Here is a 23289-nt window from a genome sequence, read left to right on the forward strand (position 1 = left end):
AGATGAATCTCCTTTTTTCTATGCCTTACCGTTGTGGCTCTGCAATCTAAGGAGGATACAGAAGCAGCCTCTCCCTACTTGACTAATTCTTGCTCTTAGCCCAGAGAACAGGGGAATGTGTTCACTCTTCCACACAGTGCAGGATTTTGTGGTAAATCCTTGGCAAAAGATTTCTACCGTAAAAAGCCTTCACTGTGGTAAAAGTACCTGTTTATATGAAGGTTCGTACAGTTGTTTTGTATCTATCACTCAAGCTGCCTTCAAAGCAAAGTCTAATTCTCTACATTTAAATTAAGAAAGAGCCAGTCCACATTTTACTCCAACTCAGTGTTCTCTGAGATTACTATTTTCAATCTCAGAGGGGTCTACCATGAGATAACATTTATTTCAAAGCATGAGATGCAGTTTTTATCACGAGTGCATCTGCCTTTGATGCAATTTTGAAGTAATTCTCTCAGTCATTCCCATTTTCTGCACCTTCCCCCACATCACTGAGTGGTGTCAGAGCACACAAATGGGATTCCTCCTGGTTAAAACTAAACTAGAACGTACACCCCAGGAACACCCTTGAATGTCCATTAAGCAACTGGAGAATGTCAGTTCCTGGGTCTGCTCCAGAGCTTATCCAAAGTGACAGATATTGTTGGCACCTGGTTCTCAGCACCAACTGTTTTGCTGTGCAGGTGTTCTCATGTCTCACTTTGCAGTGCAGGAACACTGAGTTGATGGTATGCATGTGAATCCTGACAGAAAGTAGGGCTGTGGTCTGAGAAGGTTCTTCCTTGGCCCAGTTTTGGGAAGTTCATTGGAGATGGAGAAGTAGGATCAGAGAAATAAATAGCTCTGCTCATTACTGACTTTTCTCTTCTTTATTTCTGTTCCTCCTCTGTGCTCAGGGAACTGAAGATCTTGCCAACTGTTTCAGTTAAGGCTCCTGAGCAGGCATGCTCCTGTGACTGTATCTTAGATAAATTACCTGGATCCCAATAGCACAGGTCACTGACAAAAGAGGCAGAAGAGCAGTTGGCAAACTGAACTTTTAGTATCAGTAACCTAGTACCCTAAGTAACAGTACCTGCCTAGCTACAGCTAACAGGAATCATCAGACTCACACCCAGCTCCCTACAAATCTTAGGTACCTTGCTCCATATAACTACAGAAAGGAATGCAAGGTTAATCTATCCAATTTTATCATCTGCATCTGAGCTTTTCATGTAACTTCAGTGTGGTCATTCAAGCCAGCAATTCCCTCACAGGCAGCTGAGTTCATGGAGTCATGTAATGCAAAGTCTCACACAGAAGTGAATTCTCCAAATCACTGAGATGATGCCTTTTCTATTAGCACTTTAATCAAGGCCTTTACTACAGTAAATGTTTAGGACTGTAAGTAATTGGTAAAGACTGCTGATCTGGTAGTACTGCAGTAGGTTCAGCCTAATCTGACAAAAAAAAATCCCATAAAACATTTACTGCATTAGCTGATGCAATGAATCATCAAAATAGCAAAGCATGATCCGAATGTTGTGTGCAGCAAGTAGAAATATGCCTGGAATATTTCAGAAGGATAACACAGAGAAGAATCAGAAAAAGCTGCCCAGAGAAGAGCATTTTCTGTGCTGCTCCATGGGAGCTGTCACACAGAGACCTCCTCAGTCTGCTCCCTTTGGCAGCAAGAACCAGTGTGCAGGTGTGGAAATACTGTGTCTGCTTTTAGCATCACAAAGTGATTGTTTAATTGGAAAGTGTGCACAAAGTCATGGTCTTATTGGAAATTCGTTCTCTGTCTTCTGAACATCTGACTCTTAGCCACTTGATAATTGATTCAAGGATTGTGTGCTTCAAAAGCAGTACATGGTTAGGAAAGCTGTTAGAGATTACAGAGTTCCTTTTCCCTTTCTCTAAGCAAAGAGAAGCTTGAGGAGACTGTGGAAAGCTGTTCACCTTAGCATAAAGCAGGTGAGTATGAAGGCTGGAGCAGAAGGTAGTGGATTCTTTTGCATTTAATTCATTTGCTTGAGAGTGAGTGTTGGACTGAGAGCCCTCGGGTGCTACCCCTGCTCAGCGCTCTGTTCTGCCAAGGAGACAGGAATGTGACAACAAACTATCATAGAATCATAGAATAGTTCGGGTTGGAAAGGACCTTAACATCATTTAGCTCCAATCCCCTGTCATGGGCAGAGATACCTCACACTAAACCATGTCACCCAAGGCTCTGTCCAGCCTGGTCTTGAACACTGCCAGGGATGGAGCAGTCACAACTTCCCTGGGCAACCCATTCCAGTGCCTCAGCACCCTAACAGTAAAGAATTTCTTCCTTAGATCCAAACAAAACTTCCCCTGTGTAAGTTTTAATTATGTGCCAAGGAGTGTGAGACCCCATCAGCCTCCCATCCTTTGGCACAAGAATCAAGACTGAGGAATGATCATAGTCTGAGAGGAAAGAGCAAGGGTATAGACAGCCAGATAACAAAACAAACGTAAGTGTTGGTTAAGTAGGTATCATAAGAGTTGTGTACTTAACAACTGCTAATATGTGATCAGTATTGACTATCTCACTGACACCCTGCTTGCTAAGCCATCATTTCCAGGATTTATTGAGCCATTCCATATCTCTGAGGAGATTCAGCCAGCTGCATTTCCTAAATGAACAGGCAGACCTGTAGTTCTCTCCTTAAAACCAAATGTAGATGGTATTGCCCACTGAGACTAAGCGTAGTCTGTCAATATGCCAGTGAGAGCTGTCAGCTCTGTAGCATCTTCTGGTTTATTGAGCCTTAAAGGAAGTTTAAAACTATAAAAATAAGAAAATTCACAGGATCCTCACAGCTGAAACATTTTTTTTTTCCTGGCTGTGAAAATTCCAAAGAAGCCAAAGTTTGTGGACATCTTTTTTATTTTTAGGCTCTTTCAGGCAATATGTAATGAGCCTTCCTCCTTTGACTCATGCACAAATGAAATTCTCTGTGGAAAAGGATGCAAAAAAATAGACACCATAAAACCCCACATGTAGCATTTAGTGATGTAACTCTAAAACAAGACCTATATGTGCTAGAATATTTATATAAATATATCTTAATTTTCAATAATAAAAATAAATTTGAGTGAGGATCACCTACTTAATTTGTTCTATAGAAAATGGTAACAATAACCTGCCTTGAACAGCATGGCTCCGAGAATTTCAAGTAAGAATTACCTCAAAACTGTCCTTTCTGGTTGAGCTAATGAATGTTTCTGCCAATGATGGCCAATGTAGAGTAAAAAGCTGAAACACAAAAACTGTTTTACATGTTCTGATAAGTTGTACCCGTTTGCCATTTACTCCTGTGATTAAAAGTCTGCAGCTATTCCAGTCTGAATAGGTCATCCGTATTGAGCCTTTTCGTTTCATAATGCCTTTGTCTGCTAGGTTTAAAGAAATCTCCATCAGAAATCTCCTTGTGTGTATGCTCCTGGACACTGATCATGCCTCACACTTCTTCCTGATAGAGCTGAAGAGATTGATCTCTTTAAATCTCTGGTTTAGGAAGCTTTACTTACTGTATTTTTTTCCAGACCTCAAGTTATTTTTTGGCTATTTTCTGTTTTCCTCTTGGGGAAGGGTGGACATAAGTTAGCACAGTACATTACAATATGAAAGGCATGCAAAACTGTGGTAAGACTAAATTCATGCAAGTTAGAAAGAATTGTTTTCCTTTTCATCTGAGCACATCCAAACTCCATGTTGCTCTCACAGGTACTTGTAGCAATATGAGGCTTGTTATGATCAGTTCTATAGCTGATTATCTTCTGATTGCTTCATTCGAGTTGTCTGGACTGAGCTACTGCTAGGAACAGTAGTAAAATCTTCGGAGTGTTGTATTAGTCTGTAATAGGTCTGGAATGCCCAGGATGCACATCAGTGGTGTTTTAGGAATGACAATTACCGTTATGGTTTTCAATATTATATATTTCTGTCCCAAAAGCATTTTAGCTAACACATTTATATGACATGAAGTGGTAAGCCTCTTATGATTCATATTCCTTGTAAATAGAAATATTTTTTAATATTTCAGCAAATAATCCTCGAGAAATGAGGCATCTGTGGATTGTAAAGATCTGAATCAGTGAAAGTTATTCCTGAAAGTATATTGGATGTCTTACAGCTTCAGCATGCAAAGCTTTTTGCATAGCATTCATTGCTATTTCATAGCTTGCTGGAGTAAATCATATGGTCTTGGTTGGCCTCTGAGTCAGTATTTCCTAGGCTGCAATTCCCATAAACATGTATTTAGAATAAAGCATAAGAATGTGACTTCATAACTTCAGGTAGCTCACCCTTTTTCTCTGTCTTTGCTGTAAGGAAGCTAATGTACTATGTATGTGTTTCTTGTACATCACTGTGTTGTTTTCAGTATAATACTGGTAACATTATGCAAAGTTCACAGCCACTCTTGGCTATGATCAGTAGATGGTACAGTATTTTCTATTATTGTACTAAATTTCTCCTGAAGTGTCTATAAGAGGTTACTGTTTGCATCAGTCATGTTCCATGTTTGGGAAGAACAAGTTGGCTCCCATGCAAACTGTTTAATGTATGTTCTGGGTACATGCTTTGGCTCCTGCACCTAATCTGTGTCCTGTTACAGCAGCAAAAAGCCAGGCAGGTTGATACTACTTCTTGTCTGTTTTTATCATTGTTACATGATACATAAATTTTCCTCCCTCCAAAAGAAAATGGTGATAAATGTATTTAAAAAATGGGGGAAATGCACTCAATAAAATATTAGTTTTATTACAGTAGTGATATAATACCTTCTTACCGTATAACACAGTCTTTTTAATGAAGATTGGTTGGACTGGCAGTGATCTAACAGCAACTGCATCTTTTCTTTGTTTTTCTTCTCTTCATCTCTTCTGATAGAGCTTCCATTTACCTAATTGTTCTAGTAGCCTGTCTTTGGACTTGCATTAATCTTAGTGGAAGATGGGTGATGTTAATACATAAAGTACTCCTGACTTTTTGCTTACAGTTTTTACTGAGGCTTAGTTGAGTAGTCTGTTGTCAATGAAAAGATTTGCCCTGTTTCGTCCTAGTACCATGCTTGCTTTTTTCCCCCCTTGGTTGCACCACAAAACATCCCGGGATCAGCCCCACACAGGCTGTTTCCCTCCTCAGTCATCTTCAACCAATGTATCTTAAGCTTATAGCAGATGTCACTTCTGAGAGCATGATTTTCCACTTTCTTCTATTAGCATTTATCCCATACTGATTGCTCTGTCATTAAAATTTCTCATTTCTTTCCAAAACACTCTTATCTATTGATCTTCCACATTGTATTGCAGTCAGTTTGTATCAGTATGGTTTCTGAGTTTTGTGGAAATGCTGTTCACGTAATGCTATGTGAGAATATGATCTCAGAAAGAATACCTCTAAAAAAGTCAGCTCCAGAAGAAATCTTTTTTTCTCTACCTTGTGTCTCATTGACTATCATAGATTATATATAGTTTTATCTAGGAAAGTAGTTACTTTATATTTAAATAAAGCTTATGTTTTGTCACATTTTCTGATTTCCCTGCAGCTTTTCACTCAAAACATTTGAGAGCTTTGCATGCTGCAGATGATTGACTACTAAGGAAATAGCTGCTTGGATCACCTGTTCTGCATCTAAATGCAGGTAATGAGTCTGTCTCATTGTAAGACTGGAATCCAAAGATGAAATATATCACAAATTTCAGATTTCAGAAGAGGAGACACAGGTATCGAGATATTTCAGGATTTGAAGCTGGATACTGTGAGGATCCTGACTAGGTTGCGTTGTGCTCTTTGGCTTTTGCCTCCTACGTGTAATTCTTCTCACGTGTACACCAAATCCTGATGTTAATTTGCCATTCAGCATGGGAACCTGTCACATGTGCTTGCTGAAAATTGAAACAGGGAGGTTTTTACTAGATTACCTTTAATTGGCAATAAGATTGTCTCATTTTCACTGCAGGATAGTCCAACTTTATGCCTTTTGAAAAAAAAATGGCCTGAAAAATAGTTTCTTTTATTGTCCTTTCCAAAGTTGAGTTCAAATGGATTTCTGGAAGTTCTGACTTTCTCCCTTCACATTGTACACTTGTAAGTTGTACCTCTCTTTTTGACATTGTACCTTTTTAAAGTCCTTTTAGGTTTTTCATTTGCACTATTAACTTTCTTTGGGGTGGTTTTTCTTCTGCAGCCCACTTTTACTGAAGTCTCTTTGTTTGGTGTTCATGTTTTAGAAATAGTAATCAATTTACAAACTGAATACATTCTAGACCTTCATGTTCAGGTTCAGAAGTTTTTCAGCCCCATTAATTTCAGTAAACAGTTACCATAGTTACTCAAAGATTCTTCTTCTGAAATCAAGATTGAGCCCAATGTTTGTTCATCATTCCATTTAATTTCAATTGAATCATCTTATGTGCATTCACTGCAAGGTTGTTTGATCTACTCTTTTGTAATGTTCTTGTTGCAAATCAAAATCACATTCACAATAGCATCACTTCATGTGAATTTGCTGAACATTTGGGAAAGAAATCTGTCAGCTCTGACACTAAGGAGTATATAGATGCCACCACTAACAGGAACATCTATTTTCCTGTCTCTCTCTGAAAAGCTTGCTCCTATATTGATACAATTTCCAGAAGCAAATTAAAAAGTTTTCTAATTAAACCCAGTCCTAGAATGCTCTTGAAAATCTTGAGCAAACTCACTTCTTTGCTCATCATTCCCCAAGATCATTTTGGCTCAGACAAGTTGTGCTTTGTCCATGCTACCTCTCTTTCTTTAACCTGTTGTCTCCTTGTTTCCTAACACAAGTATATCTGTATTTCTGCAATGTATTTGTGTCACTTTTCATTATTATTTTCCTTAGATGTTTTCATCAGGTTTTATTAAATGATACATTAGACATGTGGGTTAATTACGAGTTTCTCTCACACCCAACAGTAAAATATTTCACTTATATTGTTATATATTCCCCTTTTTTAGTTATATTTTTTTATTCTTCAGGGATAAGCTGTATTTCATAATTCCAACTATAATTCAGTGTATTTGTGTAATAAATTCTAGTCCTTGCTCATTAAATGCACTCGTGGTGATTTTAATAACATTATTTCTTCAGTGGCTTGTGTGCACAAAAACGTGTGTGTCCCTTCCCTCAAACTTGCATGAGTTGCTCTAATAAAAGATGCTTACACTGATTTCATTATTTGTGATAGAATGAGCAGCTTGCAAACTGCAGCAATTAATATGAATTCCAGACTAGTTAGTAAGGAATAATAAATTTATTTTAGTGTGCAAACAACAGATTTTACCAGTTTGCAGTAGAATTAGCGTTAGTGGAAGATAACCTGTCCTCTAGAAATCCTGCCATTAACTCCTCCAGACAGCGGCTTGAAATCTTAAATCTCTGCTGGATGCATCCTGTCTGGAGGGTGACAAGGAACAGCTGTCACGGTTCAACTCCAGCTAATGCAGTCAAGCATTCTGAGAACAAAACAGTATTTTGAACTGTAGGGAATGAGACGTGTATCAGACACCAAAAGGAAAGATTTCAGAGTAATAGGAAAATGTGATCATTCTGAACAGGACAACATTTGCAGCAGTTTATACTAAGTCGAAATTCGTGGAGATCCTTCTCTATGACAAATAGGGAGAAAAAATGAGTTATTAAAAATGACCTGAATTTTATCTTCATAATCCTGGCAGGTTCAGTTAGTCAAGCAGTCTGTTTGCAGTGTGTACTTACTTGACAGGCATGTTACATTTGTATAGTGATTGCTGGGTTTAGTACTACTAAACAAACACGTAAGTTTTTTATCCTGTGTAGGAAAGTTGCAGTGGCCGTAGCCAATCCAAAACCTGATGGTAGTCCACTTGATGATGGATAATTCATGAATCATAGATGAAAAATAAATCTTATAACTGAATATGTCCTTCACTATGTGTCATGTGTGGTAGGTAGAAGTATGCCTATAAAAATAGCTTTTGCAAATCCAGGTCTTCCTTTCCTTTTGAAGGAATGAATGGGTTTAATAAACTCCTCAAACTTGTGTTTTTGTGGCTGAAACACTACCTGGAGCATAGCTGGTGTCTGGGCAATCATTTAAACTTCTGTCCTCATTATGTTTCCCATGTGTGAGATATTGTGCCTGACACTGTTCATTTTATGGTATGGGTATGCTTTCCTCTTTCAGTGGCCTGCCTTCAGATGGAATGTTTCTTTCAGAGCTTTTCTGGAGAATGCTGCATTCCTGCTTCTGACAGTTATGTACATTTATGTTGCTATTTATTTAGTATGTTAATGACAACATAAAGAATTAAAGTTTTATTGCATAGCTTTATAGAAGATATAGAACATCCTGTTTGCCTTTACCTAGCACCTGCACAACCTTAGATGGTAATTTCTCTCATGAAGAGGACAACTTGCTTAATCTAGGCTTTTTCTCCCTCTGATTCTACTGCCTGATTCAGTCACTTCATGATACACGGTCATTTCTTTCTGTTTTTCAGGAAAGTGCCTCTTGTACAGACTGAGCTGTTTGTGTGTCTGTAACACCTAAACAGCATCTTGAGGAGCTCTGGGCTAAGTCTTTACTGCTTGAGTTTAGACAATGGTTGTTCACTGAGCTGGGGTGTGGGAGGATGACAGCAATCCATATTCTTTTTGCCTTGTGAACAACTATCAGCAGTGTACTTACTCTATTGCTAAAGTGTCAAGAACTTTGTTGAGAAACAGCAAATATTCAACATCCTTGAGAATACACACGGATGTAATCTAACTTCATTTCTCTGCTTCTGAGTAGAAGGCAGATGGATATATCAAGAGCTCTGTGCCAGTCTGACTATACTCCATTATGGCTGGAGAGTGTATTTGTGTAATCCGTGATCACTTCCTTGTGACAATAGCTGATGAAGTGTTCAATGCTTTTGTTATTCAGATGAATCATCTGCTGGTCACTTTGTGCTGATTTACTCTCAGAGCTGGATGTAAGTATTTGGATGGGTTTACAGCAACTTCATCCTTTTTACTCAAGAGATATGCCAGTCTAAGTAACTGTTACAACTAATTGTTCTGCTGTGTCAGGTGACAAAATACCATTTCTTTTATTCTTCTCAAGAAGGTCTTAATTACATTACATAGGTCAAAGGTCTTAAAATAAGTTTCTGTCATTTTTTTCCACTTAACACATGTGACACATGTGAGTATCTTTGGATGTAGCTGTGAGTTAGGCATGTGTGAGACGAACTTTGCTCTACAGGAGAGAGAAATGGGTTTGGTGTGCTGCAAACACAAGTAAAAGATATCTCTTTCTCTTAAACATATGAATATTATAATGTCTTTCACAAGGACTATATTTCAAATACATTTTGGAATCTGAAGCTCATATGAAGCCTTAAATATCATATACTTGTTAAGTGGAAAATCTCACTTTGGGCACATGACATCAGCAGTTAGAAATGTGATTTGACTATCTATTGAACTAATTGCATTTTAATTGTTCCAATCTTAGCAATATTTATTGTTTTAAGGCTCTCTAATACTATCAGAATACAATTTTTATTTATTTGGAATATACATACATACAATAGTGAATTTGTCTAGATTAAAATAGCCAAAATAATTTTGCAGGTAAGCATACAGGACTGACATTTTTTTAAATATAAATATGTAGTCAGTGTGGATAGCACATTACTAGAAATTGTTAAGCAGTGTTTCCTGGGTATTGAGCACCTTGCCATGACTGTGTATTTCTGTAATCATTCTTCTCAGTAGCTGGACTGGAACAATATGCCCACAACTAAACTGCAGTATTCCTATAAGAAAAAATGGGATTACTTTAGGTAGGTCCAGCATGACTGCAAATTATCCATTACAGTATTCCTAAATTCCATTTTTACCAATTGTTTCTGTTAGTGCTAGTTTTATTTCAAGATAGCAACATATTTCTCTGTACAGGTCAAAAAGTAACAACCAGATATAAGGCTGATCCTCGAGTTCAGGGGTTGACCAAGATGGCCAGCTAGTGCTCTCTTCATGGAAATGCTGAGGTACGGAACAGTGGGACTCGTGTCCTTTGCCGGAATGGCTAAGGGAGGTTCACCTGAAGTGATGTCTGACAGAGGAGGATGGTGAACTCCTGAATTCAGGAAGTCACAGCGAACGGCCCCGGACTGGTGCCTCATAGGCAGCCCTGACCTCAGCAGGAGTCAATGCCTTCGGCGCGGCCCCACGGCAGTACCACGGACAGCGCCGGACTGTACCGGCAGCGGCTGTCCCTGTACCGGCAGCGCACTGAGCTGGGCAGGGAGAAAGAGGGTTTCATTTGCTCCTGCGGCTGCCGTGACCAACACGTGGAACAGAAAGGCTGTTTTGACCTTTCAGCCAGTTCAAAACTAAATACATCTGCTCACTTTTTCTTTTTACAGTTCAACACAGCGTATGTAAATAAGGATCCAGAGCTGTTCAGTCATTACAGAACGGTCTGGGTTGGAAGGGACCCTAAAGCTCATTTGGTTCAAACCCCCTGCTATGGCAGGGACACCTTCTGCTAAACCAGGTTGTTCCAAGGCCCATCCAGCTTGGCCTTGAACACTGCCAGGGATGGGGCAGCCACATCTCCAGGCAACCTCTGCCAGTGCCTCACCACCCTCACAGAGAAGAGCTTTTGCCTAAGAGTTAATCTAAATCTCCCCTCTGTCAGGTTAAAGCCATCCCCCCTTGTCCTGTCAGCACATTCCCTTATAAAAGTCCCTCTCCAGATTTTTCATCAGCCCCTTTAGGCACTGGAGGTGCTCAAAGCTCTCATAATAGCCTTCTCTTCTCCAGGCTGAACAAACCCAGCTCTCTCAGCCTGCCTATATAGCAGAGGTGCTCCAGCCCTTGGAACATCTTTGTGATCTCCTCCAGGCTCACTAATCCCTGGAGGTGTGTTAGATTGTGCTTGGTGAACCAAGGTGCAATTTTCCCTGAAACAAAGCAGTAATATTAGAGAGAGCACTTTAAAATAACAAATGAAAACAAACCCAAAACAACCTAACAAAAATCCCCAACTACATTCACTTGTAGAGCTTTTGCTAGGACTTGATTGAGTGAGCACTAAAATCAGTTAAGGCAGCCCCTGGAATAGCAACCCTGTTGCACTTCCACGAGTGATGAAACCAGTTCTCTGATGTTTTCACTCAATAGTATAAATTCCTTAGCATGAAAGAGATCTCTTTCAAGGCAATAAAGAAAAATATGATAAAAATACATAAGGTCAGAAATGAAAAAGACCCCAGAAGAGCATGCTCACAAGAAGAGTTCACAAATGTTTCTGTACTCCCATTTCAAAAAATAAGACAGGAGCTACTTAATTTGGAGGGTTTCCTATATCCTGAATATTCAAAGAAATTAATAGGAAAAGACATCAATTTGTCACAAAAGTGCTAATTAACATTCTATGATTTCTGGCTCTTCTAATAGGTAATTTGCCATAGTGAGAACATTAGAGATACGTGAGAATGAGGCTGCAATAGTATTCTTAAATTTCTTAATTATTTATTAGACATGATTGAAATGACTCTCTTCCTGTTTTACTAAGTGAAGAACAAAAAGCTCTGTGTAGTATCAGGAAAACATTTTCTGGCACAATCTCTGATCTGTTTTAAATAAAGGTCCAGCTTACTAAATATTTACCATCCGCACTGGGAGGTTTTGATAATTGTACTTGATGTGCTGCTGTGAAACATCAGTCAGTCCAGTCTGTACTGTTGTGCTAAAATAACCCTAAAAAATTGTTGTCCTAACTTAATCCAGATGCCTTCTAGACAAGCAATAGAGAAACTTCAAACTGTGATATGTTGGCATAACAGCATTGATCCGTGCTTGTCCCTACAAAAGTCCTTGTCTTCTCTGGTTTTATAATTCGGTTTTCAAGAAATATTCCAAATGGAGTAGAAGTAACTTCTAACATTTTATTTGTAACTGCAAGTTGTGTTATTTGTTCTTAGTTGGTGTTATGTTTGGGGTTTTGTTTAGTAAGGCTTAACTCCAAATGCCTAATGCTCTGCAGGGTTTTGAAAGTACCCCTTGCTCTGCTTGCTCTGACTTTAGATTACCTTTGCTCTGAGGAAGATAACACCAGAAACAGGCAATGTACTGGAATATTTTACAGTGACTCCAATTCTGCATGAAAGAAAAATTTTTATATTAAAGGGATGGATCAATAAAACTATTGTAATTGAGATGTTCCTAGGATTAACAGAAGGTTAACCTCAGATGGTAAAGTTAGATGTGTATTGGTTGTTTTCAGTCATGAGCTTCTACTTCAGAGATAAGGAATAGCTGATGGAGCAATGACTTAACTGCAGGCTGGAAGTGCTGCCTGGTGGGTAGGGGTCTGCTTTTCTTTCCTTTCACTTTGAGAAATGTTGAGGGTTGGGAGCAGGCTTCTTTAAAGGCAGCTCATTCTGAATTAAACTTGAAAAAAATGAGTCTTAAGATAATGGCCTTTAAAACATTTCTCCAGTGCTGAGCACTAATCAGAAATCATCCTGTCGAATGAATGATTAGGCAAATGAAATTGTGGGGCACAAACACTGCAAAACTGCTGTCACTTGCTGCATTGGACTCCTAATGTGATGGTTTGGTCTTTTCTTCATGAGATAAAAATCCATGAAGTGGCCTTATGCAATAAGACAAAGGATATAATTTGGATCTGTTCATCAGAAGCTGAGACCTCCTGCTTAAAAGTTTTAGAAGATTACTGCATCAAAGGAAGCATAGCTCCATTCCTGGGACATGTGAATACCTATTTTGAGGCACAAGCAAGCTACATGTGGTACTTCAAAAGGACCTGTGAGGTTGTTGGAGATGGTGGTAGAGTGTATTTGCTTTGGTTCCTCTTGTTTCTCCCTGCAAGGTGAAGAATTTATAATTTAACGGGGAAGCCAAGTTATTTAATGGCTTAAACCATCTTATCAACAGGGAAAGGACATGAACTTTAAAGGAACAAGAATGCAAAACTGGAACATCAAGTGTAGGAAAGGAGGTAACTTAAACAAATTGACTGTCAGAGGGAGTTAAAACTCATCCTTGATTTTTTCTGATAGTAGGGGTTCAGGGCCATGTTTCTAAAACAGGAGTTGGAAGTAATAATAGAAGTAGAAGTAGCAGGATGTATAGCCTGGAGAAAGTGTAAAGTATGGGGATGCTCTTACCTGAAAGAGAGGGCAAGAGGGTGATGTGTTCCATGATACCTTAAGGCTGAAATAACTGAGAAAAATTTGCTTGCAGGGAGGTATGAGAATCTCTCTGCTTTCTGCACTCTGCCCTTCCATTGTCCCTTGCAGAGCATTTGAAAGGATTGTGCAGTTCCCTTGATCTATTTAAGAGAAAGAAACTGTGTCAGATCTCTTCAATCCCAAGCCAGCTGCCTTTCAGATCACATCTATATTATGGCAGGGTAGTATGATGTAAGATGAACTATTTAACTTGTTTTAATTAATACTGTGTTAAATAGTAACACATATTCTGTTTCTTTAAGGACAATTGTGTTTGCTGTAACTTAACCATAAGCAACTCACCATAATTCTCACATAACAGCTCCTGTATGCAGTGGACATTAAGTAACTTTCAACAGTGTAACTTAAAGTGATTCGTGCTTTCCTTCTAATTTGACTTGTTCAGTTAAATAAAGTCCTGAATGATGTATTTGCCACTATTTCCATATGGTGCCACACAGAAGTTGAGTGGCAAAGACTCAGAATGGCAGCTCAGAAGATTTCTGCCAAGGGGAGGCCACTTTTCTCTGCAGCCTGTTAGTGTTGGGGATCCATGATACCCACCAACAGAAGCTGTTCTTGTAGGAGCTCTGACATTTAGAGCAGATTTTAACATTCAGTTCACTTCCTGAAGTTGTTTTTTAAAACTTCCTAAAAAAAACCCCCAGAACAAAACCCAAAACCAAAACATACCACCTTAAAACCATTTAAATAATCCAATGAAGGCATGGGATTCTAACTTTGTAGTGGTAGTTTTTAAATGTGCCATTTTTATAATAAGAAAAATAAAAACACCTCCAGAAGAAAAACTCCTGGAGCATATAACCCTCAGAATTTCTTTTTTTATGCTTGCATAATACTACTCTGCTTTTCCCATGCTTTACAGAGTGGTGTGAATATTGAGGTTGGCAGGAGTGAGCCCTAAGAGAGGAAGCAGACAGGAGAAATAGCTGTCCTGCAGCCCAGTGCTATTGTCGCCATTTGCTTTGGTCTGTCTCCTTTGCACGTAGCGATCCTGAATACCTACTTGCTGCCTGGGAGATTAGTGCCTCTGCCTCTTTCACGCTATGAGATGTTTGTTCTGTGCTACACTTAAGCTAAGATTATTTACTAAAGCCATCAGTATTTATGTAGAGGCGATAGGAGACTCATCAGACTGGTGAATGCAGGTATCAGAGGAATGGGTGCAAATATATTTGGTAACTTCAAGTTATGCAAACTTGCATTCCACTAACTACAGTGAAATACACACACTCATTTTTTCCTTCCTGAAGTGGGTCATATGCCCTTCTACTGACTCTTGCTGTTCGAAAATAGGCATCACCAGAAGCAGTGCAAAGAAGTGTTAGGAATAAATATGTAATAATGTGTACTGTATTTCAAATCAAAGTAATCTGTCATCAGTAGGACTGGACCTGTTAATGCTATCATTTACATGTCCACAAATAGCATAGTTCCCTTTAAACAACATGTTTCTTGTATACTGTTAGTTCCTTGTGGGTCCCGTTCTGTCAACTATTTTGGTGTTCCCCTCAGGGTTTATCTAACCCTTCAAGGTTCTCACTTTGTCTTCCCAAGTTCACCTTCATTCCATATTTATTGTAAGAGTCCACTCAGACATTGTAGGATTCTGAAAAACAAAATGAAATGAAATCTGCTGCATTTTTCTTAAAGCAGGAGTTTCTGTTTAACTACAGGTTAACTGGGCAGCAAGAAGAATCCAGGAAGTGCTGAGGCTGGAGAATGAAGAGGCTGGAAGAATTAACCAACTCCTGTCACTACAGAGGTTTTCTGCTCCCAAAGTCCTGGGAACAGATGAAGAGGTATCTATTATTGACATATGCATATATATGCATATATATAAAAGAAATCTTGAGCCCAGCAGCAGCCTATCTCCAACAGATGCAGCTCAATGACTTTGTCAGGCTTTGTCCCTTCAAAAAGCTATTTCTGCATGCTGTGGGAGTGCCTCAGGAAGGAAAGTAATGAAGCTATTGTAAATACATATGCCTAAATGTGAATATGAATCAAGGTATGACTGAATAAGTTGGTTTTTCTAAATCAATAATGCGCAGCCGTGCTTACTTACTGGCCACTTTCTGTTTGCACTCTGCACAGGAAAGCAAAACCCAGCAGCCTCAAACCAAACAAAGGCACAGACAGAAAGCTGTCCCCTGCTCCGTGGTGAAACAGAAGTTGAACACGTTAAAAAAAATAAATAATGAAGGTTTCCACAGCAACCTAAGTTCTGCGGTGCAAATTGATGACTTTCGCTCTGGTTTATTATATAATGATAGAACAGATAGTCTATAAAAAGTGGTGGGTACAGCTGAAGTTTAGTTACGTTATTAAGAAGTTCAGTGCAATCTTCAAACTTCACCCCAAGCAATTTGTTTGCAAAGGTTTCTGAAAATGCTGTGTCAAAAGTGCTGGTTTGTGCCTTTTAGCTTTGGGAAGGCTCTGACCGGAGCAAAGTCACTTGTCTGGCAGAGCATTCGCACTGATCAGAATTTCAGTTAGAGGAGCAGGTTTGAATTACATGAATCAGCTTTTAATTTGCTGTGAGGAATTCAAGATTGGGTTTAATGGAAGGAGTGAAAGTGAAGGACAAATTCAAAGATGAAATCTAAGAATTGTTTCAAATTTTGATGATTATTCCTTGCGCAACACTTACAGAATTTTGCCAGCTCCCAGAAGCCTTGGAAATTAATTTAAAACAATATATTAAATCACAGGATTAGGGATAGTGGTGTCACCAGTTAGAGTGCTGACAGCATGTCCTATTTCTACTCCACTGCCAGCCTCAAATGCTGCCACTGTACAGTCAGTAAAACCCATTACTTCTCTTTATTTCTAAACCTAATAACTCATTAGTTTAAGATGATTTAATGTGAATATCCTTAACTGCTCGGAGTAATTTGTAAAGGTTTCTATGAGAGCAGCAGGTGCCTGCGGATCTCGTCCCGCTCCGAGGCCTCGGTGGGCAGGAGGAGCATCCCCTCCGCGCAGCACCAGCGCACAGACCGGTATTCCATTGGGATAAGGGCATGAACAGCAGGATCGAACCTGGCTTCGGGACCTGCCCCCTCCCCCCCGCGCCTCCGCCCCCGCGCCTCGCGCCCGCGCGCGCCTCGTGCGGCCGCGTAGAGACAGGGGAGGGGGGGGGGGCAGTGAGGCGGTGCTAGCCGCGCATGCGCGTCGGGCTCCACCGGGAGAACCGGGGGGGGGGGCGCGGCAGCCGGAGTCCTTCGGTGGTGGCGACGGCAGCGGGAGCGGCGAGGAGGAGGCTGAGGGGCCGCCGAGCTCCGCGGGGCCGCCGCGTCGGCGGGGCCGGAGCCCGCTGAGGCGGCGGGGACGCGCAGGCAGAGCCGCTTGGCCGGGGGCGAGCACCCGCCGGGCGCTGAGGGGAGCGGCAGCTGTTGCTGCCCGGGCGGGCGGGGGGCGACCTCCCCCTCCCCGCCCCCCGGCAGCGGCGAAGCGTTCCCTGAGCGCAGCCCGGTCCGGAGCGTGAGGAGCGGCTGCCGGCGCGGCGGCAGCGGAGCAGCGCCCCCGCGGAGGGGGGGAGCGGGAGCAGCCGCCCCCGCTCCATGAGCGGCCCTCGCCCGCCTCGAACTGACCAAGGGAGCCGCGGCCGAGGCCGGCTGCCGCCGCAGCAGCATGTGGAGCCCGACCGAGGAGGAGAAATACGGCGTGGGTAGGTGCTGCCACATCCCCTCCCCCGCCCCGCCGACCCCCCTCTCCCGGCTCTCCGCAGCGGACGGACCGCGGGGGGCTGAGGGGAGGCAGCGGCGGCTGCTTCCCCCCCACCCCTCTTCGTCCGCTGCTGCCTCTCTGAGGGGCGCCGATGGTCGCCTCAGCGGCGCTGCCCCTCTGGCTGCCCCGCAGGTAGAGAGCGGGGGGATGGCGAACGGGGGCGGAGGGCCCCGTTCCTCCCGCTCTGCCGGTGGGGCTCTGGGAGGCTGCTGGGGACAGCGGGATGGGCTGTGCCCGCCGCTTCCCTGTCCGCAGAGCCCGGCATCCCGTCAGCGTGTGCTCTGACATGGGCTATCGCCCCGAGTTCTTCCTCCGCGAACCACGGACCGCGAGAAAAAAGTCGACTTTCGGGTCCCGATGGCATAAATAATCAGAAAACGAGTCGCTGAGCCCTTAATCTACTTAAGCCCACGATTCCTTTTTTTCCTCTCCTTTTTAATCTGCCGTTTGTGGGGATCTTGTTGATGTGGAGTTTCGGGCGAGGGAACGGCTGTGGCGCGGTGGCATTAGGGGGCGTCGGTGATGCACCTGCTCGGCGGCAGCGGGCCCGGTGCTGCCGGCGGCTCCGTTCGGCCGGGCCGGGCTGCGGTGCCCGTGGCGCACTGCGCGCCCTGCCAGCGGTTCTTGTGTCGGTGTTGTAGGTTGTTAGCGGTGAATGAGGTTTTATTGCCACCGCGATTCGCGTTTGCGCCGGTTCGCTGGTGCCGTTGGGTTTGTTTGTTTTGGTAATTTTAGTGTGCAGTGATTTCTGAGGAGAGCAGACACATAACACGTCGTGAGGTGGAAGGAGGACACAGCCTGGCCTTAACTTCCCTTTCCTTTATATTGATTTAATTTATAAAAGCCAACCTTGTTGACATGGATGGTAATGCAAGTAGGTAGCATCTGCCCTTGTTAGCTGCCTAAATGCGTCATTAAATTTGTACTTCTCAGTTGTTCATACTGATTTTGAAGTTCCACAGTGTGGAGCAGTGATCAATTTCCGCAAATATTTAAAGTAAATATCAGAAAAGTTGCTGCAAAGGTCTGTGAACGTGGACTGTCAAAGTGGGATTTGGACAGTTCACTTGTAGGCAGTTAATGCAGGTGAATATTTACGGCACGTTTTGAGCAGGTGGTTAACAAGCAACAAAATGGATCAGTAGTTTTTGTTGGTTTTTTATCCTTTGCAAGAACTATCTAGTTTAGTACATTCAGCGTATTTATAATGAATAGAAGTACAGAATTCACTCTTTTTTATAGAAACCGTACTGTATTAGATGAGAACCTCTAAGTGCTCTTGTCTAAGGGCAATATACACAAGTGGGTTAAAATAATACAAGTCATTACTTACAGTACTGTTGCTATGTCACTGGAAGTATATAAAGTTAACAAGCTTTGTTATGTCTCAGCCAGATGGATGTTCAGAGAATATGAAGCATCCAGACTTGCATCTTACCTGTTGGTGAAAGGCCATCTTCATTGTCCTAGTACTAAACCTGCTGGTGTCATTGTAATTTCACTTCGGTGAAAGAGAACATTAATTTTTCAAGTGTTGTTGGTTTTCCTCTGTTGCAGTTGAATGTCATTTCCGTTTGCTGTGTTGCAGTGTTTGAGACTCAGTTGTGTTTGTTTGTGTTTGGCCTGTGTTCTCAAATAAGAAAACACGTATGCTACCTGAATCGAAAAGTAGGTGAACTAATTGTTGTTACACAGACGCATGCGAGGAAAGGGGAAGAAATCTTCATTCAGGCTGTAAACAAGTCTAGAAGAGGCAGCCAGAAGACAGTGAATGAAAACAAGTGTTAATGAATAGTCTGTAGCCTTGAGAATATTCCTGTGAAGTTGGATTTTCCTTTTCAGACAACACACATAGCAGTAGGTCTGAGATAATGGCTAAGTCTGGAGAATTTTGGTGATTTCTGGGCAAGTTTGCTTTATTCTTGTGCCGATTACTTTTCTTTGGTTGATAAAGTCTCCAGACAGAACAGGTGAAAAATGCTGCTTAGGCCTGGAGTTTACAAGTGGGGGAGAGGAGTCTCAATTGAGAACCAGTAGATCTGTCATTTCTTGCTGGAGTGGTTGGATTTACACATTTTGGAGAAGCTTCTCTGTAGATGGGGTGGGGGAATTTGGGTTGTTTGTTTTGGCTTTTTTTCCTGATCTAAGTTATCCCAGTTTCACAAATAAAATAATATTTGCAAAAATAATTTTCTTGTCATGAGTTCCTGTGTTGCTGATATGAAGGTTATGCCTTGGGCCTTAATTGTTTAATTTTGATCATGATCTATCACAGAAAAGCCCCGTGTGTTGTCTCTGTGCTCATGTTAAACAATGAAAAAATTTTGATCTGCCTTTGGATTAAGGTAATAGACTTTCTGTCCCTGTACATGTAAGTTGGGAGGGAAAAGAGGAGTTATTTCTGCAACTGGAATAGCACAAAGACCTCTCAGGTGAAATACAAAGGTATGTCTGGGCATCCACGCCCTCTACATACCTGTTCATGTGTATCAAGGAAAGTGAAAATATCATACAAAGTATGATTTTCTCTTTGAAAATAAATTGCAGTCTGTGTCATCTTCTGATCTAGGTAGTTGGCTCAGAAATATTGATTTATGGAAATTGTTCCTTCAGAAAGACACCACATTCCCTCTCTCAACATGTGGGTGCAGAAGGGCTTTGTAGTCTGCAGTGGCTTTCAAAGAGTTTAAGCCAAAGACATTTCTTAACCTGCTTGCTGGAGCCCCTTCACAGATCCCCTTTACAGGCTCTTGACTTTGCACATGCTCTTGACTGCAAGAGCCCAGGTTAAATTTACTGATGTGCATGTCCAGTGGTGCATTCTGAAGTTCTCTTTGCTTGTCTAGCTGTGTTTGAAAGAAGCTTTCAGTGCTTACAGTTGTAGACTGCTATTGTATTGCCCGGTTCTTGTGCAAGTCATTGTATACTTCTGCAACAAAGATATTAAAGGATTACTCAGGATATTTATAAATAAATAATTGAACTGAACGCTCCTTTAACAACATTGAAGTTCTTTGCTTGTGATTCTCAGCTACTATAGCAACTACCTGGTAGCTGTTGTGAATAATTTCCTTCTGTTCTATTTAGAAATACTTATGTTCAGTGGCTCCGACCCTAACTACACTTTTAGAACTTCAGACTCTGTTGAAAGGCAAACAGTTTTTCCACAAATGCTGAAGATGACCAGTTATGAAAACAACGAGTGAGATTTCTAAACTGGTTATTGAACATAGCTAGCTCTCTAGCCCTCTAGTGTTTTAGTGTTCTTAAAGCAGTCTCTGTCTCTAAGAAAGTATTTACTAAAGTGATCTGATTATTTACATTAGTCTTCTAAAGCAAGTATTAAATAATAATGCATTAAAAGAAAAAGCAGAGAGAACTCTTTAGTAAATAACTGGTAATTAAAATTTGGCAAATGTGTGAGAGCTGATTATGTATTTCATTAGACTGTCAGTTTATGCTGCTTTAGTTTTGTGCAAGTAGCACGTTTAGGTGATTCACATGAAAGTGGGGGGTTTTTGTTTGTTTGTTTTTAAATGTAGTTAGTCCTGTACTTTGCATGGCAGACATTATTAAATATATGTGTGGAAAAGAAGGAAAACCTTCCTGCATATAAAGCACTTACTCCTAGTTTATTCAAAGAACTGGTGTTAAAATCTGGTAATTGTATCACTTAAAGTGAATTTTTATCCTTGTTTTTACCACCTTATTGTAGCAATAAAAACCAAATACAGAAGCGTGAATACATATAATTAATATTATCGCAACTGTGCCTTGCTCCTACTAAGAAAAGATGTAATGTTGCAATGTCCTAGTTACAGTTCTGTGCTGCAGCTTCTGCTTTTTGATCACTATCTTGAGTTTTGATTTATATTGCTTCCCCTATCATTAATTTTGGCTTGCATGCTTCCCAACTCATATTTGTGTTTGGAAAAACAGGACTGCAGAACTTCTGCTCTGTTCCTACCTGTTCACATGGAAGGCAGCTGCTAAACAAGGAAGTCTTTGCATTGATTGATACTGTAGTTTCTCTGTACCACTGAAGCAGTTTGTTATAGGTTTAAAATTAAAAGTTTCAGAGATATAAAAAAAAGTCCCTTCCCATAATTAGGAAAAAGTCCATCTTAAGTAATCTGGGAAGTGACATCAATCATTGCAGCTGGGTTCTGTGTTATGGGATGTATATTGTCTTTCACCTTCTCTTTTGTCTCCTATTGCCAGAAATCGTACTTGTTTGGCAGCAGGAGGGAGGTGACTAAGGATATTCTTTGGTGAGCTGTCCTGGAACCAAAGCTACATGGAGGGATGTACTTGTAAACCTTCTGTGCAGCGCTGTTTTGGGAGGTGGTGGCAATACCTGGGGGCTTGCTCATTAATAAGGAAAACCAGATGATCTGTGGGCTTTGCCCCTGAGGGCCTTTTTTACCCTTAGGACTTCAGAATGAACAAAAGGGTTTGTCAAGCAGGGGTCATAAAGGAAATGTATATCTGTTATTTGGCTGAATGAGAAATGAATCACACCTTGAAATGTCTCTGGAAAAGAGCAACTCCCAAGATGCACCCAACTGGAGACTTTCAGCATAGACAGGAAAGTTTAGTGATGTTTAGTAATATAGTGGGTAATTTTAGTTTCAGTCTATTGTAAGTCTGTATTTCTGTTGTTGTGATATAACTTGGAGATTAAATATACTGTTTTGTGGGAAGAGGTTAATATATTTTGGCTCATTTATCCTAGAAAAGACTAGCCAAAAACCATTGTGGTTACTCTTATGAATACCGGGTCTGCAGAAGTGAATGAGAATAAATCTGTAAGGTATTACTGGTTTGAGATAATCTAAATACCAGTTGTCCACAGATAAATGTACAGTAGAAAGTAGTGCAGACTTTCTAAATACAAGAGGAATGAGGCTGAGAAGCAGCTTTTCAACTTGCTTGCAAAGGCAAGGAATGATGTGTGTATTTAGCAGTTTATCGTGTGGCTCGCATGGGAATATGGACATGATCTTAGAATGAGAAGTGATAGTATCACAATATGGTGTTTAATGTTTGATGCTTTGATGGTTGTGAGAGCGATTTTATCCATTTATTTGTAGTTAAGCCATATTACATATTCAGTTAAGACCTTCAAGACTTCAGCTGCTTGCCAATAGGAAGGCAAAAGTGGTTCCTCTCTGATCTTATCCACAGTGCAGAATTAATTTTATACCAATTTCCTAAGGTTGGAAGTCCAAGTGTTCAGGCTTTCTGTCTGAACATTTGGACTTCATAACAATGCCTTTCATCCAGCGATGAGAGACATTTATGTTGAGAATTGGCTGTCTTGGGTATACATTTCCTACTGACTTAATGAAAATCGATGGCTGCGTAGGAAAGAACTTGCTACAGTAAGTGTGGGTAGTAGTGTAGATAAGCAGCTACTGACTTGGTGAAAAGAATGGGTAATAAAGTTCTGTGAGGGCTCTTCCTGGTGCAACTCTTTTGATTGTTTGCTGGAGAATGTGAAGGGGAACTGTTAATGTGGGGGGGCTCTGTAGACAGGAGTGCTCAAGAACAGGACTGGTCATAGTGAAATATTAAAAGTCCAACGGTTCTGTGTTTGGTTTGTCATGAGACCGTGAGAGAAATAGAGGGAATATGAATATTCATTGGTAGGAAACCAGTTATTTTCTTTCCTTTTTAATGCAGCAGGTGTCAATTACAATTAAAAACATGGTGTGTGACAGCATGCCTTGAGTGTCTGTTCTTGGAAAATTTAGGTGATTCTTTGGTGTTACTTATTTGTATGCGTTGGGTTTCAATTCATTGTCAAGTCTGTAGTGCAGGAAGGGAGATTCTTCAGTGTGAAATTAGTGTGAAAAATTTGAAGTTGTTTCTCTTTTGAATAATTTAAGGCATAGGAATTTGGTGTGCGAGTGTGGGGTGATGATGGTGCAGGTTGTGGTTTGCACTTGTATGTAGGAGGAAGAGAAGAAAGATGCTATTTTTACTAATCCTACTGAAGGCAGGTTTCTTAGTTTACAGTCAATAGCATAGCTCAGCTGGACTTGAGTCTTGCTGTCTTTCAAAGCCCTTCTTTTCAGCAGTTCTGTACTTAAAAAGTCAGACTCCAGTATAAACATCAGGGCAACATGTAAGAACTATGGCCAGAACTTGTGATCTAGAAAATTCTCTACCAGGTATTTGATGGCCTTTAAAAGACCACAGAAAGGGGGTAATTTGGAATGAGGAAGAGTTCTTTGTCTTCATGTGCACAACAACATGTAGGT

At 40.9% G+C, this 23289-nt stretch overlaps 1 protein-coding gene across 1 annotated transcript in view; it reads left to right on the forward strand.

Annotated features, from left to right (window-relative positions):
• The first annotated feature begins 17545 nt into the window (after nt 1-17545).
• Nucleotides 17546-23289, forward strand: part of DOCK3 (dedicator of cytokinesis 3) — a 204284-nt gene continuing 198540 nt past the window's right edge. Inside the window, 1 exon segment of the mRNA XM_034066545.1 lies at nt 17546-17660. Coding sequence (XP_033922436.1) covers nt 17546-17660 — 115 coding nt within the window.

This window comes from Melopsittacus undulatus, chromosome 9, assembly GCF_012275295.1.
Source record: "Melopsittacus undulatus isolate bMelUnd1 chromosome 9, bMelUnd1.mat.Z, whole genome shotgun sequence".
Lineage (NCBI taxonomy): Eukaryota > Metazoa > Chordata > Aves > Psittaciformes > Psittaculidae > Melopsittacus > Melopsittacus undulatus.